Source organism: Protobothrops mucrosquamatus, unplaced genomic scaffold (assembly GCF_001527695.2).
Source record: "Protobothrops mucrosquamatus isolate PMUCROS unplaced genomic scaffold, P.Mucros_1.0 scaffold_19, whole genome shotgun sequence".
NCBI lineage: Eukaryota > Metazoa > Chordata > Lepidosauria > Squamata > Viperidae > Protobothrops > Protobothrops mucrosquamatus.
This window is the reverse complement of record NW_015386095.1, coordinates 1091387-1111775: the sequence shown is the minus strand read 5'-3', so window position 1 is coordinate 1111775 and position 20389 is coordinate 1091387. Positions and strand designations below refer to the sequence as shown.

At 40.1% G+C, this 20389-nt stretch overlaps 1 protein-coding gene across 1 annotated transcript in view; it reads left to right on the top strand.

Moving 5' to 3' along the window:
* INPP4A (inositol polyphosphate-4-phosphatase type I A) overlaps positions 1-20389 on the top strand; it is an 82313-nt gene that overhangs the window by 2711 nt on the left and 59213 nt on the right. The window contains exons 2-8 of the mRNA XM_015830673.1: positions 5491-5559; positions 6286-6483; positions 17325-17369; positions 18048-18166; positions 18257-18373; positions 19484-19563; positions 19873-19984. Coding sequence (XP_015686159.1) covers positions 6378-6483; positions 17325-17369; positions 18048-18166; positions 18257-18373; positions 19484-19563; positions 19873-19984 — 579 coding nt within the window. The 5' untranslated portion in view covers positions 5491-5559; positions 6286-6377. The remainder of the gene's footprint in view (positions 1-5490; positions 5560-6285; positions 6484-17324; positions 17370-18047; positions 18167-18256; positions 18374-19483; positions 19564-19872; positions 19985-20389) is intronic.

The window sequence follows — 20389 nt, the reverse complement described above, 5'->3', positions numbered from 1 at the left end:
TTTAATGATTTTAAAGTTTCAGGGGATTTTTAAGGATAATTTTAATTGATCGGCCTGTTTAAATATTTCTTTTTAATTCGGCTTTTAATTATTGTATTTGTATTGTAGTTTTTATGAGGCTGTTAGCCGCCCTGAGTCCCATGAGGAGAAGGGCGGGGTATAAATTAAATTATAAATAAATAAATAAATAAATAAATTATAAATAAATAAATAGTGAGGAAAAAAAGAGGAAAAGAATCATATACTAAACCATCGAGGAGAAAAGAGAAAAAGAAAAATGACACCTCCCCTGAAAAAAGCAAAACAAAACATAAAATTAAAGAAAAGAGAAACCTCACATCTAAATTATATTTTAATTCTAATTCTTTATATAAAAAAGCACTTAGAGAAAAAAGCTATATCAGTCAATTAAAATTATATAACTTGCTTTAATTTCAACATTATGACCCAGTTTTTAAAATACTAAGTTAAACCTAGTCTGTACAGCACTTGCCTCCCCTTCTGTTCAGATCCATGTCCAGCTTAGTTAAGTTGATTTAGCTTGTCTGGATTTGGCTCCTGAGAAGGATTGGTCCTTGGTCCTTGGATAGGAATTGACCTTAAAAGACCAGGACTATGGGCTAAACTAGAAAGTCAAAAAGAGCACGCTGGAAGGCAGTGGCAAACCACTTTTGCATTACTGCCCATGTGGTTATGAAATCCAAAGGAGCCAGTGTGACTTAAAAGAAACTCAACTTTTGCTATAACTGATGAAACACTGTTGCCATACAGATGTTGAATAAATTCATGTTTTATTTTAGAAATTGTTGTCTGTTTTATATTAACTTGAAGAAAGGATTTCACCTATGGCCTTCCGTGTCTACTCACAATGTTACCAGAGAAATTAAAAGTATTTGAAATAACTAACATTGTGGTCCTAGTAAGGTTAGAAATTTCAAAAGATTTGAAACAGCCATCTACAATTTGTGAGTTTTTCGATATCTCAGATTATCTTTAGAAATGTAGAATAAAATTACCTAAATCTTTGCCACTAAGACACCTCATTTTGATGCTAGTGGCATGATGGGAATTGTTGCTTGGTTGATTTAACAAGATGAATCCCTTAAAACAGGACAGTGTTTTTCTGTCCTTGCTGAAGGAAGCCTCTGCTCTTCCTATGCATGCTACTTTCTAAACATTCCCCTTGGGGCCAATTACTAGAGTAAACATTAATGTGCCAGATGACATCTTAGCTTGCTAAAAAAAAAATAACCAAAAAAAATCAAAATAATTCCAAAGCAGAGAGTTGTATTTTTGAAGAAAAGGTTTCTTTTTACTGTAAGGGATTGATATCCTTGCATTAAAAAGCTATATATTGTCTAACCAAGGAGACCAGCATACTTGGGACACAGAGTCTCTTCACAAACTGAAAGATTACACAACTGAGGTGGGAAGGTGAGGAGAGAAATATGTTTATGACACCCCATCTGAGGGTATTATTTAGTTTTGGGGTGGGACATACTAAATTTTTTCATCTTTCTTTGTTTGTGTATGTGTATGTGAAAAAGTGTAAGTGAAACTTGCTAATTTGAGCAAGAGATACATGGATACAAGAGATAGTTTTGCTAGTCAGATAATATGTGTGTCACAAAAGCCTTGCTTGCTTCCACTAAAAATGAATGTAGGAGCACCCTATCTGAGTAAAGCTTTAAATAAGGGACAAATTAGTCAGAAAAAAAATGTTGTTTGACAAGGGCTTTTCAATGTTTTAAGCAAAGCTTCAGTAGCACTCCTATATATGGTATATGGTGGGGATCAGGAAAAAAAGACAAATATTTAAAAAGTTCCCAAAATAGCATAGGCTTGGGAATAAAGAGTATGTTGCTTATTTCAACACTCATTGGCATTGCTCAGAAGCTGCCCCAGAGGGGAATAAAAAGGAGAGATTGGCCCTAAAACTGGGGTAAAAAAGGGAGGGGTTCTAAAATGCCAGTTAAAAATATTTTGAAATAATGTTCCTTTATCAAGAGGGTTCTAAAAATAAATTAATACAGAAAAATCCACCAGTAAATACGCAGCACATATGTCTGAATCTTACATTCAGACTTAAAAATTAATGTGAAAGCAAACTTTAAGTTGCTTCTATCTTCCAGTTTGGAAGAAATCCATAGAATCATGTGTTAGAGAGAAAGAACATAGTAGCTGTATCTAAAAAGAACTATAAGCCAAATTTTTCTGTCATGCTCACAAACTCTGTACAATCGTATAAAGAGCCTTTACTAATCTCTTTGGATGGAACTGACCTAAGCCACATAGAATCTGTCATCTAAACCAAGCAAGCAGACTTTGTTAGAACAGAAGACATACAAAATGGATATTCATCAGACTTTATCCAACACTGTTGCCGGCAACGAGCACCATGGCTTGTTGACGACAGAATGATGACTACCACCTGGGTGACACTTCCCTAGTCAATGGAGTGTCAGAGGCAGCTGCATGAATACTCTTGACTCACAACATCAAAGTAGCACACAAACCTAGCCAGGCCCTGTGCACAAGAATAATGTGCCCCAAGGAACCCCTACCCGAAGACGATATGTCATCTGTGGTCTACCAAATCAATTGTAATGACTATTCATGCAATTATATTGGAGAAATCACAAAATGCCTCTGGACAAGGGTCCATGAGCATGACATGGCTATCAAGTGCAACGAACAACGATCCCAGGTATGGACGCATATGGTCGAGGATAACCATACATTCAACTTTGCAGAGGCCAGAGTCATTGCCCATGAGTCAACGAAAGGCAGCCACCTGCTGAAGGAAGCCTGGCTAGCTAATCAACACGCTATTAACCGACACATCAAACTGTTGCTGGCTTACCAGGCATTGCGGCAACATGAATCATCATGCAGAGGGCCAGAATGGATGAATCAATGATCACTTCTCTCCCATGTTAACAGGAGAGCGAAAGACCACGATCGCACACAAACTGATATATTGGCGCAGCAGGGGACTACGTTGATAGGACGCATGGAAGAGCAGACCGGACTTACAAACTCCAGGAGAGGACATCAAATTAACATGACCAATGATACTGGCACAGCGGAGAGATTACGAGCTGGAACAGTGGCGCTGCATGCGGAGGAGATATCCAGGCATGACAGCGGGGAGAACAGTCAGGCATCGACTGACTGTTAGATGATCGTGTGCCGCAAGACGAATGTTCTCGGTGGGCGGGGCAAGTTGGGAGAGACAGAGCGGTAAAATTCAAACAGATGACAGCCAGCACGATGGAAACAGGATCAATGCAGCCAATTGTGGACGGGTGGGGGATGGACAGACCTATGACATGCTCATTGTCCAAATTGCTAGCTTCTCAAAGACTATAAAGATGAGCGTTCCCAGATCCTGGCTTATACTTTGACAACATCAGCAGTTGCTGATGAAAGCTAAGTTTTAATAAAGTTTTCTAGTCTCTGTGAAAGATGCAGTGGTGCCAAGTGAAAGCAACATCAGGAAGGAGAAGTATAAAAAGCTGCAGAAATATCAGGGCCTGAAGGAGAAACTAGAGAGAAAGTGGTCCCAGTGATAGTAGGATCACTTGGAGCTATGACTTCTAAAATGGGAGAATGGCTCCAATAAATCCCAGGAACAACATCGAAGCTCTCTGTCCAGAAAAGCGCAGTGCTAGGAACAGCTAAGATAATTTGCAGAACCCTCAAGCTCCCTAGAATAGCAAACTTCATGACTATAGTTTTCATAGTGGATAGCATAAATTGGCAGTGAAGGAAGACCCTGTGGAACAGAGATCTCATTCTTTTAAATCTGTTCGTGCTCATAGTGAATGCTACATATCAACTGTTGTAGATATACTGTTTGGTCTCTTGACTAATTTTGAGAAGATAAATAGGTTGGACCCAGCTAAGTAGATATAGAAGGGACCATTAGGAAGTCCTATACTGGATGGTCAAAACAAGAAGGCAGTAGCAACTAATTCTCATCATTTCCAAGAAAACTACATGGTTGTGTCCATGACACCAGCAGGAGTCAAGATAGATTTGAAAAGAGAGCTTATTTTTGCACTACCAACAATGAATAAATGTTGTTTTTGAAAAGGACAGCATTATATATTGTAAACAAATGTATATCATTTACTTATTTAACAATATCTGTGTACCTTCCAAATTTAAATGATTCCGGGCTGTATAAATAATATCACAAACCATTGCAACAAAATCATAACCACATCAATTAAAATGATGCCCACATTCCTCACTAAAGAACAAAGACTGCTGAAACAAAAATGTTTTTAGTACCTTATAAAAAGCCAAGAGGGTTAGATCCGAATGTCCCTCAGATGCAGTATGTTCCTTACAGAAGGCGCTATTACAGAGAAGGTCTCTCTTTCAGCCTTCCCACCCACTTTCATTCCCTAGCTAGGATAAATAAGATCATGTTCATCATGGCAGCCCCTAATATGTCCTAGTGCAACAACATATAAAGCTTTATAGATAATATCCAGACTTTGAAATGGGCCAGATTTGGGTTTCCTAAACGCAGGTTGTCACATAATTGTAATAATGTGGTGCCAAGTGAAGTGGGCGGGAGGGCTGAAAGGGATGTCTGCATAAAGAACTTAATTTATGTTGGCATATTCCCTCATTGTTCTCATTTATAGTGAAGATCAGTAATATCAATAAAATTGGATGTGGAAATTTTAAAAAAGTTTTTCAGAATTTTCAGAATATTAGAGCTTTTAAATGTTTGGCTACAGCTGCCAACAATCTAAAAACTGTATAATTGAAATTATGCAGATTGCTTTTTTAAAATTAATATTTTTCTCTTAAACTAATTCAGTTAGTTAGGATATGATTTCCATAAACTTCAGTTCATAACTTGCATAATGTAGTTAGTTGCTTTCTTTCAATCCTAAAATACATTTAGAGTAAAGTTGGTAAATTCTAAACACAAGACTGCTGATCACATCTGAAACACCTACAATAGTTAACAAGCCAGTAGAAGAGGCTAAAGACTTTTTAAAACAGTGGTTCTCAACCTGTGGGTTGGGACCCCGTTTGGGGTCGATTGACCATTTCACGGGGGTCGCCAAGCAAGGCTGTCCGCCATTTTTTTTTGTCCACCATTTTTTCCCCCTTTTCCGGCGGGTGCCTTACCTCCCTTGGGCTGGGCCAGCTGGTGGTCGGCCTGCTCCCTCTTTGCCGCTTGCCAGCTACGCCTCGGCCGGCACAGGGGGCGGAACCACGCATGCGCGGTGCTCCCGGGCAGGGAAAGTCCTCGACTTACCACCGGTTGGGTAGTCCTCGACTTATGACCGGTTTAGTCCTCGACTTATGACCGGTTTAGTCCTCGACTTATGACCGGTTGGGGTCGCGGCATTAAAAAGGTTGAGAACCACTGTTTTAAAAGGTCAAAGAGAAACGTGGATTTTAAAATCAATATCCACTTTGCATGCTATATTGAATAACTAAATATGGACTTTTTTTCAGATGGGAAAATAAATTGGCCTTTAACAAATGCAATACTATGCTGTCATCGAAGAGGATAATAGCCCTCCTGTAAGTATGACATACATAAATATGGTGTACAAAGTTGCATATACTATAAGAAACAACATGCTCTGAAACTCTGGAAAATTTTATTTATGAACCATATCAAATCACATAATCTTGATAGGCGTTAATATTCAGAACTCCAGTTGTTGTGGAGGATTTTGTTTGCTTGCTTAAACGTTTTGAGTTGAAATCTTACTGCAAGTGTTATTCCTCCAGCTGTCACAGACTCATAGATTAAAAGCAAAGTCATGGAGACATTACATACAATTTTGAATCAGCTTAGTTCTGGCATCAAAATAAAATGCAACTTATGATTGGGAAAGCAAGATAATTTTGTGTGTTTCCCTTTTCTCCTCCTGTGATCACTTTCATTTTAGATTGGTCTCAGTTTGTCATGGCACCTAGATTCAGACTGGTTAGTTTTACCTTTAGTTGCAAAAACAGATCAATTTTAAGTTATTTTGGATTCCTGTCACAGAGCTCAGTTGGCTTAATATATAACTAAGGTATTTATGTTTGTGACATAGCAACTTTGAGGTTCATGTTTTATTTGTCATGTTTGCTTTCTTTATTGACTTAAAAATATCTACTAATTGTGTACTGTTAACATCACCAATAAAGCGTTAATGTTATCTTTAATTATTTAATTCATTGACTGATAAAATGAGCATTAAAATGATTGTTGTGTGAAATCAAATTTCAATTGGCCTTTTCTTTTTTTAATTTTAGCATGCTAACATCATAAGGGCTGCAAAAAGACCAAATCCCTGTTCCCTTTGAATGCTTCAAGCAGTTTAAAGAAGTGGCTTCCTCATGACAACATGTCAGCGAAAGATCTCAGCCCTCGACATAGTTCAAAATCCCGTGTTGTGCAGCGGGCCGCCACTGTTGATGTTGCCTCTGATTTGTCAGGTTTATCTTTGACAGGTGATTATCTGTTCCCCACCTCTGCTTTTCCAGTATTAATTATTAAGACTCTGTCTTAGGCCCAATACTCTTCAATATCTTCATCAATGATTTAGATGAGAGGATAGAAGGGGAACTCATCAAATATGCAGATGACACCAAACTGGCTGGAATAGCCAGCATTCTAGAAGATAGGCTTAAGATACAGAACGATCTTGAGAGACTTGAACATTGGGCCCTATCTAACAAAATGAATGTCAGGGTTCCAACTAACGATCCCAAACAAAACAGAATTCCGAGGCTTGAAGTTTCTTCAAAGAACGTGTGTATTGGATATATATATTGGCACGTTCAAAAGTGAAACCAACTCTAAATATTTCTTACATTCAGTGTAATTAATTGTAACAATTACCTTCCATCCAAATGTCATAGATCACACTGTCCAATTAGGGCAATCGGCGGGCTCCTTGTCATTCCATCCTTCTTCCTCTTCCTTCTTCCTTCCTGTGGAAATGACCTTCGTTCCCACGGGATCGCTCTGTGTTGTTTCTGGCAATACATCCAGCCTCATTCCCCCTCACCCCCATTTGTATGGCAATTATGAACAAAAGAAAATGGCTTCTGCCAGGTTCGTTTCCGAAGTTCACAATGAAATTCAATGGTGAAAAAAGTAAGGTTCTACATTTAGGCAAGAAAAACCAAATCCACATGTATAGTAGGTGGTACCTGGCTCAATAGTAGTAATAGTGAGAGGGATCTTGGAGCCTTAGTGGACAATTATTTAACTATGAGCCAGCAGTGTGCTGCAGCTGCCAAAAGGCCAACACAGTCCTGGGCTGTCTTAATAGAGGGATAGACTCAAGATCACATGAAATGTTAATACCACTTTATAATGCCTTGGTAAAGCCACACTTGGAATACTGCATCCAGTTTTTGTCACCACAATGTAAAAAAGATGTTGAAAGTCTAAAAAAGAGTGCAGAGAAGAGCAACAAAGCTATTAGAGAACTGGAGGCTAAAACATATAAAGAACAGTTGCTGGAATTGGGTATGTCTAGTTCAATGAAAAGAAGGGCTTGGGTGTCATTATAGCAGTGTTTCAGTATTTGAGGGACTGCCACAAAGAAGACAGAGTCAAGCTATTCTCCAAAGCACCTGAAGGCAAGACAAGAAGCAATGGATGGAAACTAATCAAGAAGAGAAACAACCTAGAACTAAGGAGAAATTTCCTGATAGTTAAAACAATTAGTGGAACTACCTGCCTCCATAAGCTGTGAATGCTCCAACACTGGAAGTTTTTAAGAACAGAATTGGACAACCATTTGTCTGAAATCGTATAAGGTTTTCTGCCTGAGAAGGGGGTCGATCTAAAAGACCTCCAAGGTTCCTTTCAACTCTATTATTCAATATTCTATGTTATTTCTCCCATTTTGTTATTACAGAGCAAATAAAAACATCAGCCCCTCCCTCCCAAAATTGAGTTAAATGAATAATTTATTTTTATTTTGCTTTAATATTTTTAAATGCAAGTCTTATAGTCAGGTCTTTTTTCCAATGGATTATGATATAAAAAAATTGAAAGGTCATGAAAAAGTAGTTTGTTTCTCCTTCTTACCATTGTGTGGTTTATTTTTTGTTAATTTTTATGAAAATGGCACATATTTCTAGACATGTAACCTGCAAAATTTCAGAATATTAAGAGCAGAGATAGAGTTATGATGAATTTATGGTTTTTGCCTTCTGTTTCCCAAATGACAGATGACACTAAGCTGGCAGGAATAGCCAACATCCCAGAAGACAAGTTCAATGTCAGAATCCAATTATATTTCATTTCTAGTTATCTACTATGGAAAAAAACCATTTCTGCTCTCTCTGGATTTTGTCATACTACAAAGGGGAAGGGGGATGAGCAGGGGGGGTTTTATGGCTCTCACTTCCTTCATTAAACTTCAAAAGGACTGGATTTTGATTCTCACCAAGAGGACTGACCATAACAATATGGCCATCGCCTTTCATTTACTCGCTCTCTGAAATCTCCCTTTTGCCGGCAGTAAGGGAAAAGGGGGGGAACAATGAAGCGCCTGGGGTCTGGAAAAGAGAGGATGAGGATCGTCGCCCAGAAGAACTGTGGGTGGGGGGCTGCTTGGGAACACTTAAAACATTGAAGGATGGGAGAGAATTCCTCAGATCCTATCTAGCACGCCTGCTATCATTTTCTCTTAACAAAGATGCCTGTTGGAAGAGATATTCCAAGAGTTCTGTCTTCTTAAGATGTAAAGTGAGGTGGGTCCTTACATTAGACAGGATCTGCAAAAATAGTCCACCTGGAAGGGAGAACCTTACCAGGGGACTTTGCAAAAAGTACCATGTCAGACGACGGAGCAGGGAAGGGAGAAAGCCCCCTGGAGAGGGAGACGCTGCCCCAACTGAAAACCTGCCAGATGTCGGGATCTGAGAAGTCAGATTCCTCAGGAGAAGAGGTGGTGAAGACGCACGATCACAAACCTCGGTGGTCAATGGGCGTTGGAAAGAAAGGCGAGTAGGAAAAGAAATCAAGAAAGGTGACCCTAAGACGGGGGCCCAGCCAACCAGAATGGAAGCAGGAGATGGGGAAATCCCTGTACGCAAGCGAAGAGGAAGGAAGCTGGGCACCGCACTCAAGCTGGATCCTAGAGAAAGCTATCGACTTGATGAAGAGAACCCTCAGCTCCCTAGGAGAGGAGAATTCTGAGCCCTATGGCCACACCAGATCCTGGAGCCACAACTGGAGAGACACCGAGGGAGAAGTGGAACCTGCAGCCCCGGGGACATCCGCTGAACCAGTAGTCCCCATTCCCTACCGACCCGCAGATGGTGATCTGGATGGAAGGCAATACCACCAACAATGAAGGCACCGATCCATTCAAAGACTCCCGCCGCTGGACGTGAGATTCAAGGGGGAGCCGACACGCTTGGGATTTTTCCTAACCCAAGTCCTCAGCTACATGAAGGAATACAGGCAGCACATCCCCAGCGACAAAGCCCGTATCAGGATCGTGCAATCTGCTCTGGATGGGCCGGCCGCAGATTGGGTGGTAAACTTGCACGACTCCAATGCCCCAGAGCTCAACGACTTCAACTGTTTCATGTCCTCTCTGAGAAGGCGATTTGAGGACCCCCTGGCTGATCGCAAAGCCCGCGAAAGGATCAAAATGATGAGGCAAGGCAAACGCCCAGTAGCCGAATATACGCAAGAATTCCGGACCATTGCCAGCAAACTGAACTGGCCTGAAGACATCCTCCTTAGCCATTTCAAAGACGACCTCTATGACGTTTGCCTGCCCTGAGGGGACCCACACCAACTTGACGAATGGTACATCCTGGCAGAGGAAGCAGAGATCGACCTATTGAAGAGGCACCGCCGAGGAAAACAATGGAGCTGCTCACCACCTGAGTCGACACGTGAACCAGTGAAACCATTAGCTACGGCCAAGAAGTAAATGAGGTGTTTCAAGTGCGGGAGAGAGGGGCACCGGGCTGTAAAATGCTGCTCAAAAGCCCCCCAGCACAACCCAGACAGATCACCAGCCAGCAAATCTGGGAAATCTCCAGCTAAGCCAAAAGAACCTGCCATCAGAATGATGGAGGCCGTGGAATCCTCTAACTCTGCTCATCGGGGGGAAAGAACTTCAGCCTACACCGTAGGGCCGGTGGACGCCTCAGACGACAGCTCGGAGAGCGAAGCCCTGGTAAGTGGACCCATCGCACCCATCCTCAAGACAGTGACTATATTAATTCCCCCCATGCCCGAAGCTGTCAAGGTGAAAGCCTTAATAGACTCTGGCTGCACCCGCTGCCTCATTAGCCCGACGCTAGTGGGAAACCTGGGCATTCCGTCGAGGAGACTGGAACAACCAATCTCATTTGGCCAGTTAGATGGGTCCATAGCAGGGGGGGTGCCAGCTACCCTAACCACTTTACCAATCCACCTCTTCCTGGGCAAACATGAGGAAGACATAACGTTTGTAGTGACCCCAGGCATGGAATGCCTGATGATCCTAGGGATGGAATGGTTAAAGAAATGGAACCCCTGGGTGAATTGGAGGACGGCAGAAATCAACTTCCCGAAAGGGGATCCTATGGACTTAAAACCCCAAGGGGATCTACCAAAATTAAGAACGGAAAAAGCATCCATGGGAGAGGAAAAGGGGCTACCAGAAATACCAGAGGAATACAGAGATCTTGCTGAAGTTTTCAGCGAGGAGAGGGCGGGTGAGCTTTCCCCCCCCCCACCGACCCACGGACTGTGCCATAGAATTCAAGCCCGGAGCAAAACTCCCAAAGCCCAGATTATACTCCATGAGCCCAAAGGAGAAGGAGGAAATGGAAAGATTCATAAAGAAAAACCTAGAAAGGGGGTTCATTGAACCTGGCCGCTCCGGTTCTCTTTAGAGAGAAGAAGGACAGCTCTTTACGCTTATGTGTGGATTATAGGCTCCTAAATACAATCAGTGAAAGCAACCTATACCCCTACCCCTCATGAAGAACATGTTATCACACCTCTGGAAAGGAATTTTTTTTTACTAAACTAGATCTAAGGGAAGTGTTCTATCGCGTGAAAATTAAGGAAGGGGATGAATGGAAGACCGCATTTAACTGCCCAATGGGGTGCTACCAATTCAAAGTCTTGCCATTTGGATTACAAGGGGGGCCTGCAGTATTTATGCAATTAATCAATGACATACTAAGGGAGCACTTATTTAAGGGGGTCCTGGTTTACTTAGATGACATTCTTATCTTCACCGAATCAAAAGAGGAACATGTCAACCTAGTCAGAGCGGTTTTAAAGAAACTGCGAGCTGCCCACCTATATGCCAAACTATTGAAATGCGAATTCCACCAGGAAAGGATAGACTACCTAGGTTATCGCATATCCCCACAGGGCATTGAAATGGACCCAGAAAAGGTCAGAGCAATATTAGAATGGGCACCACCTCACACAAGAAAGCAACTGCAAAGTTTCCTGGGTTTCGCAAACTTTTACCGCCAATTCATCCCCTCATTTGCCCAGATAGCCCTGCCCCTCATGAACTTACTAAAAACGAAGGGACCATCCTCAGTAAAACCTAGCCAGCCACTAAAATGGACAATGGAATGCCACGTGATGTTTGAGAGATTAAAGAGACTTTTATCTGCCGAACCAGTACTGAGGCACCCAGACATGGACAAGCCCTTCGTAATACAGGTGGATGCAAGTGATTTGGCAGTGGAAGCTGTACTATTACAAGAAAACGATGAAGGGGTATTGCAACCCTGTGCTTATAAATCCAAGAAACTCACCGAAACGGAACAGCGCTGGCCTGTGTGAGAGAAAGAGGCATATGGGATTCGGTGGTCACTACTCGTGGCGCCAGTTCCTTGAAGGCAATAAAATCCCTTTCCAGGTGTGGACAGACCACAAAAATGTGGAAGCCTTGAAAACACCCAGGAAGCTCAACCCCAAGCAAGCCCGCTGATCCCAGCATTTTCACCAATTCCACTTTACGCTCAAGCATTTGCCAGGGGGAAAGAACTTCCTGGCAGATGCACTATCTCGCATGCCCCAATATAACAGCATGCGAGCCACCGACTCTAAACTGATGATGGTAGAATCACAACTGGCAGCGCCAGTAACCACCAGAGCCCAAGCTAAATTAAAACCACAGCTGGGTAGCCAACCCGGAATTGAATTCCAGAAAAGTTTGGAAACAGATGAATGGTTCCAGAAAAATAAACACGTGTGCACAATGAAAGACAGGCTGCCTTGGGTGGGGAAAAAGTTATATATACCAACAACCCAAAGAGTCACATTCATACAGCTTTGCCACGACACAAAATCAGCAGGGCATTTTGGATTTGTAAAAACATTACACTTAATTAAACTGCAATTTTGGTGGCCATCCATGAAAAAGGACATAGAAAGTTACGTGGCCAGCTGCCCAAAGTGTGCAACTGCCAAGAGGTTGCAAGGGAAATCGCCCAGACTGTTACAAACAGTGGCAAATCCCTCAGCCCCCTGGAGGGAAATAGCCATGGATTTTATAGTGGAATTACCAGAAAGCAATGGGAATACTGTTGTCTGGACGGTCACAGACTTGTTTTCCAAACAGGTGCACTTTATTCCTTGCCAAAAGATTCCCACTGCAAAAGCCTTAGCGAAACTTTTCGTGTAGCATATTTACAGATTGCATGGGGCACCCCAACGCATCATATCTGATAGGGGAGTGCAATTTACATCTGCATTTTGGAAGGAATTTTTATCCCTCTTAGGGACCACTCAGGGACTGACATCTAGCCATCACCCGCAGGGGAATGGACAAGCGGAACATTCCAACTCAGTACTTGAGCAATATTTAAGATGCTTTCTTAATTTCCAACAGTCTGATTGGACGGACCTACTCCCCTTCGCAGAAGTGGCCTACTATAATGCAGTCCACTCCAGCACAGGTTACACTCCTTTTCAAATAGCTACTGGTTAAAGTTTCAACCCCATGCCAGAACTAACCCCAAACAAACCAGCGATCCCATCACTGAAAGAATGGATGGAACAATTACAAAACACCTGGCCAATAGTTAGAAAAGCACTAGATGAAGCTAGGCAGGTATACAAAGCAGAAGCCGATAAAAAAAGGGTTGAGCCTACACCATTCATTATAAGAGAACTGGTGTACTTATCTACAAAATACCTAAAATCCCTACAACCCTGTAAAAAACTTGGACCGAAATATATAGGGCCTTTTCCAATTAAAAAAATCATAAACCTAGTAACAGTAGAATTAGAATTATCCAAAAATCTCAGGCAAATAACCCAATTTTTCACTGCAGTTTGCTGAAAAGAGAACATCAGACACCTTTACGGCCAAAAATCCCCCACCACCACCTCCAATCATGGTGGAAGGCGAACAACACTTCGAGATAAAGGAAATCCTAGATTCTAGGAGATATCATGGGGCAACTCAATACCTAGTAGCATGGAAACACCTCCCTGCCTCACAAAACGAGTGGGTCCATAAACATCATGTCAGAGCCCCGAAGCTATTAAAGAAGTTTATACAGAGTATCCTAACAAGCCAGACTAACTTTTATACCTGTTTTGTTTTCTTTTCAGGTGGATCTCTCTTATTTTTAAGGGGGCAGGATGTCAGAATCCAATTATATTTCATTTCTAGTTATCTACTATGGAAAAAAACCATTTCTGCTCTCTCTGGATTCTGTCATACTACGAAGGGGAAGGGGGATGAGCAGGGGGGTTTTATGGCTCTCACTTCCTTCATTAAACTTCAAAAGGACTGGATGTTGATTTTCACCAAGAGGACTGACCATAACAATATGGCCATCGCCTTTCATCTACTCGCTCTCTGAAGTCTCCCTTTTGCTGGCAGTAAGGGAAAAGGGGGGGAAACAATGCAGCGCCTGGGGTCTGGAAAAGAGAGGATGAGGATCATCGCCCGGAAGAACTGTGGGGTGGGGGGCTGCTTGGGAACACTTAAAACATTGAAGGATGGGAGAGAATTCCTCAGATCCTATCTAGCACGCCTGCTATCATTTTCTCTTAATAAAGATGCCTGTTGGAAGAGATATTCCAAGAGTTCTGTCTTCTTAAGATGTAAAGTGACGTGGGTCCTTACACTCAGGATCCAAAAAGATCTTGACAGGCTTGAACAATGGGCCCTATCCAACAAATAAAATTTAATGTGGAGAAAAGCAAGGTTTTACACCTGGGCAGGAAAAAACAAAGGTACAAGTACAGATTAGGTGAAACCTGGCTCAAAAACAGTAACTGTGAGAGGGACCTTGGAGTCCTAAATATGAGCCAGTAGTGTGTGGTAGCAGCCAAAAAAGCTAATACAATCCTTAGTTGTATAAACAGAGGCATAGAATAAAAATCACCTGAAGTATTAGTACAGCTTTGTAAAGGCTTAGTAAGGCCACACCTGAATATTGCATCCACTTTTGGTCATCACATTACAAAAAGATGTTGAGACCTTGGAAAAAGTGCAAAGAAGAGCAACTAAGATGATTAAAGACCTGGAGATTAAAACGTATGAAGAACAGGTGCAGAATTTGGGTATGGTCAGTCTAGAGAAAAGAAGGACTAGGGAGAATGTGATAGAATAGAATAGAGTTCTTTATTGGCCAAGTGTGGTTGGACACACAAGAAATTTGTCTCCAATGCAAAAGCTCTCAGTGTACATACAAGTAATAGTGATAATTATGATTATAAACAACATGAAAATACATTCATCATAAATCGTAAAATACAACACTTCATCATAAATCATAAGATGCAACACTTAGTGATAATTATAGAGTACTAGCTAAGCAAACAACATAAATCATATTAGGATACTAAAAACAATATAAATTGTAAGATATAAGCAACAAAGTTGTAGTCATAAGAAGATAAGGATAGGTAATAGGAAAGATGAGGTAATACAGCTTTACTAGGTAGTTTGACAGTGTTGTAGGAATTAGTTGTTAAGCAGACTGATGGCATGGGGGGAAAAATTGTCCTTACGTCTAGTTGTTCTTGTGTGCATTGCCCTATAGCATCGTCTTGAGAGAAGAAGTTGAAATAGTTTATGTCTAGGATATGAGGGATCTATAGATATTTTCACAGCTCTCTTTCTTGCTCGTGCAGTATACAGGTCCTCAGTGGAAGGCAGGCTGGTAGCAATTGTTTTTTCTGCAGTTCTAACTATTTGTTGAAGTCTGTGTCTGTCTTGTTTGGTTCCAGTTCTAAACCAGACAGTTATAGAGGTACAATTGACAAACTCAATAATTCCTTGTAGAACTTACCAGCAGCTCTTTGGGCAGACTGAGCTTTCTGAGTTGGAACAGGAAGAACATTCTTTGTTGTGCTTTTTCAATGATATTTTTGATGTTAGGTTTCCATTTTAAATCTTGAGATATTATAGAATCTAGAAACTTGAAGGTGTCTACTATTGATACTATGTTATCTAGTATTGTAAGAGGTATTAGAATAATGGGGTTTCTCCTAAAATCTACTATCATTTCTACAATTTTGAGTGTGTTTAGTTCAAGATTGTTCCGGCCGCACCACAAGGCTAGTCGTTCAACCTCCTGTTTGTATGCCAATTTGTCGTCTCGAATGAGGCCAATCACTGTTGTATCATCTGCAAACTTCAGTACTTTAACAGAGAGATCTTTTGAGATGCAGTCATTGGTATATAGAAGAGAAGTGGAGAGAGCACACAGCCCTGGGGAGCCCCTTTGCTAATTGTACAGGTATCTGATGTGATTTTGCTAGCTTCACTTGGCTGCTTCCTATCTGTTAAAAAGCTTATGATCCACTTACAGGTGTGGTCAGGAATGGCTAGCTGATTTAATTTAGTGAGAAGAATATCTGGAATGATGGTATTAAATGCCGAGCAGAAGTCTACAAAAAGGACCCTTGCATAGGTCTTTGGAGATTCAAGATGTTGTAGGATGTAGTGCAGAGCCATATTAACAGCATTATCTGCCGATCTATTTGCTCGCTAGGCAAATTACAAGGGGTCTAACAATGGGTCCGTGATGGTTTTCAGGTGGGCCAGCACTAATCTTTCAAAGGTTTTCATAACTACGGATGTCAGAGCAACCGGTCTGTAATCATTCAGTTCTTTGATGGAGGGTTTCTTTGGCACTGGGATGATAGTAGAGCATTTGAAGCAAGAAGGAATATGGCATATTTCTAGTGATTCATTAAAGATGCGGGTGAAGATGGTAGCCAATTGGTCAGTACAAGCTTTCAAGCAAGAAGGAGTTATCTTGTCTGGGCCTGGTGCTTTTCCAAGATTTTGTCTGTGAAATAGACCTTGCACATCATTTTCTGTTATCACCAGAGGTGGGAGACCCAAGGGGATGGGATCAGTTGTAGGAGGTATGGCTGTTGGTGTATCTGAGGTGAGGATAGTGGAGATAGGTGACAGTGGTTTCCTCTCAAACCTACAGTAAAACACATTCAGGTCATCTGCCAGTTGTCGATTTCCTTCAGCATGAAGAGGATGTTTGCTGTAATCAGTGATATTTTTGAGAGTTTTCCACATATTCGCTGGTTCATTTGTTGAGAACTGATTCCTTAGCTTTTCAGAGTAGCTTCTTTTGCTGCTCTGATCTCCCTTGTTAATACATTTCTGGCCTGATTGTACAGCATTTTATCTTTTTTCCTGTAGGCTTCCTCTTTGGCACGATGTAGTTGCTTGAGTTTAGCTATGAACCTAGGCTTATTGTTCCTGGTTGGCACTGATACTGATAGCAGTATTCCAGTAGTTGAGAGGCTGCCACAAGGAGGAGGGGGTCAATTTATTTTCCAAAGCACTAGAAGACAAGACAAGAAACGGTGGATAGAAACTAATTAAGGAGAGAAGCAACTTGGAATTAAGGAGAAACTTCCTAACAGTGAGGATAATTAACCAGTGGAACAGCTTGCCTTCAAACGTTGTGGGTGCTTCATCACTGGAGGTTTTTAAGAAGAGACTGGACAGCCACTTGTCTGAAATGGTATAGGGTCTCTTGCTTGAGCAGGGGGCTGGACTAGAAGACCTCCAACATCCCTTCCAGCTCTATTCTGATTCTGAAATATATGGCAAATACAATGTAATAGAGATAGTTGATGGATATTTAAAAGGATACTGTATAGTAACAAAGATAGTAAAACCAGAGATGATAAACCTGAAAGTGACTCCAGAAACTAATTCCATACATTATGAATCATGATCAATTTATTTTATTTCTTTTACTTCTATTGGTATTCTTAGTCTTTCTGAAAAAACATAAGGGCTAATAAGAATTTGGGTTGGCCAAGAACAGCATACAATTTTGCTTACGTTTGTGCTTTACAGGAAACATCCAAGATCCAGATGAGCCAATCTTAGAATTTAGTTTAGGTAAGTAATTTTAAAATACTACTTTTATACTTGTTGCTTATATGAGGATTAGTTTATGTACAGGTTTAATAGTTATGTATAGCAAACCACGTTTTATAAGATCCTATGACATCTTCCTCGGGACTTTGTGATTTATCATTTTGGATTAATTACTAGGAAAACAGCCAGTTAAATTAAAACATTAAATAACCTAGCAAGGGCAGTGTAAACTATATGTCATAAATGTATCAAAATTAACACAAACTGGGTAGCTTGTTATGCTAATAATCTGTTTCTGCACATACCATTTTTGATCAATCTTCCTTTTTACATCTTTGTGTGAAATACGGCATCTGAACATACAGCCAGCGCCAATTCTCTTTTTCTAATTAATCCTTGAAAATTACCCAACTCTTAAGTTATAATTGAAGTTTAATTGTAATAGCATTTTTCACACTATTTGTTTCATACTCAGTATCTTCTATTTTTCTCTCTCTTCTTTTCACTTGTTCTTTATTTCAGGCAAAAGCCTAGTGTTAGTGTGGTATAACATGTATAGCAATAACAGCAATTATGATCAGTTATGATCGGTTCAGTCATTGTTTTGTATTTAACAAGTGAAAATTTTCATTTCTTGTATTATATTTGTGCAATTTAGTTCCTTCAGTGTGTACAAACAGTGCTGTTGATTTTCCACAGCTTGCAGTGAACTGTTAACTCCATCACTAGATAGGAAGCCAAATTGTTTTGTAGCAGTGAGTGTAACTACACCACCTCAGGCATTCTGGACAAAGCATGCTCAAACAGAAATTATTGAGGTAGGTTATACTGTTTTGCTGTCAGTAACCTGATTAAATTCAACTGGTATCAATTTAACTTTACTAATTTTTTTGTTGTTTCCATTACAGGGCACAAACAACCCCATCTTTCTAAGCAGCATTGCCTTTTTTCAAGATTCTCTTATTAATCAGATGACACAAATTAAACTTTCTACATATGATGTAAAAGATAGATCTCAGGGAACTGTAAGTTTAAAAATGTCTTGTTGCTGTACATCTGAACCAGACCTTGCATGCTTTTGATTCTGGAGGCCCTGTCTAGGTTCTTTAAAGGCTGGCATTATTATAGTTACTAGCTATTATAAACACAATAGTCCGAGCCTGGTTTTGAAGATTATATTAAATATATTACATTCCTTTGTTCAAAAATACATACAAATTTCCTCAAGAACCATACATTTTAATTAAATGAAAATCACCCCAGCTGCATTGTTCGGGATGCTCATTCTTAATTCTAATGCTAGGATGGCATTTTCTTTGGGGTTAGCAGGTGGGAAAGGATATCTCCAACCTTAATTTGCTAATGAATCTTAAATGCTCCTGCTTATTACCATTATTGAGTAAAAAAAGAATGGTAGTATGCTGTATAATTAAATACAGTATATACGGTAGTTGGTGGACTTTTTAAAAGGTGGAACTAAAGATTTCCTTGCTATGACAGGAAGGAAAGGAATCTTTGGATCTGACTTCAGAAACATAACTGTAATGGACATTTAATGGTTCTTTCCTCTTCTCATTTTCATAAATGTTCTCCCTCTTTCTCTCTCTCTTATATTTATATATATATAAACTCCGGGATGTAAGGCAAAATGCTTTTTTAATTGCTAAGCTTTCATTAGCAACCTGTTAACATCATCAGAGCAAAGGGCTAAATGACAAGGGAGTATGTGCATAAATTTACATAACATATGTGAGTTAAATGTGAGTTGATATAATTTGCATTGGTTAGCAACACATAATCAAGAAGTAGCTGATTTATGGAGTCATGCATTGATTATAAAAATGAAAACCTATTAGGTATTATTTGGTATAGATACCTATTACATACAATAATACATACCTATTAGGTATGTTATATGCTTGGACCCTCTACTCATCATTTAGATTCTAAATTATGATTATCAGGTTCTATGATTTGGTATGATTTCTGAATTGAGGGAGAACTGAGAGAGAAAGGGATTCCTCCATCAAATTATTGACAGTTTTACATGAAATATCAAAGCCAAGGAAATAGTCTTTCAAAACTAAAATTAAAAATGGTAATAATTTATTACTGAAATGTTTTTTTTTCTTCAGATGTATTTATTGGGTTCTGTGATATTCACTGTACAGGATCTACTTAAGGAGAAATGTCACAGGCTGCACTTAACACTGAGGTTAGTATTTCGTCTTATTTCATATGAGAACAATCTATATGCTAATTGAAGAAAGCCAGACTATTAAATATTCTTTTTAATATGCTTTACCACTGACAGAATTATGAATCTGAAATTTTGGATTAGACTTGTTTTAACCAAGGATAAAATCGCATTCAAGAAATGGCATTTTTATAAACAACAGAATTTTGAGGCCCAGAGCAAATCCAGTTTTACCATTTTCCACAATTGTATCTCTGTTAATGAGAGGGGCACTGTTGTGTCTTATGGAGCCTGATTGATTTATCCCAAGTAATTTGTACATTGTAGATCTGCTGAAAACGACCGTGTTGGGAACATTACAGCCATAGGATGGCAGATGGAAGAAAACACAGATGAAAGGCCTCCTGTGACCAGGTCTCCTGACACTATTAATGGAAGGGTGAGTTGGCTGTCTTTCTACCATGTATCTAACTCTTCTTATTCTTCCCATCCCGTTCCTCAGAGTCAATTTTTTCTTCTAAAGCAGATCAGCCCTTTGTTGGATAAAAATACTGTGTTATGTATCTTAAAGGAAGGAACTTGTGTAAGGCTACCATCTCAATTCCAAAAGTGAAAATGAGAGGAAAAAAAGCTTACTTTCATTTATTTTTCATTTATTTCATTTATTTCATTTATACCCCGCCCTTCTCCCGGAGGACTCAGGGCGGCTTACAGCCAGTTTAAAACAATCCCACATAAATACCAAATACAAATCTAAAATAATTAAGAATAAATATTTGAATTGGCCGCTCTATTAAAATTTTGTTAAAACCAATTAAAATACCCCCTAGGCCAGTCCTGCCTG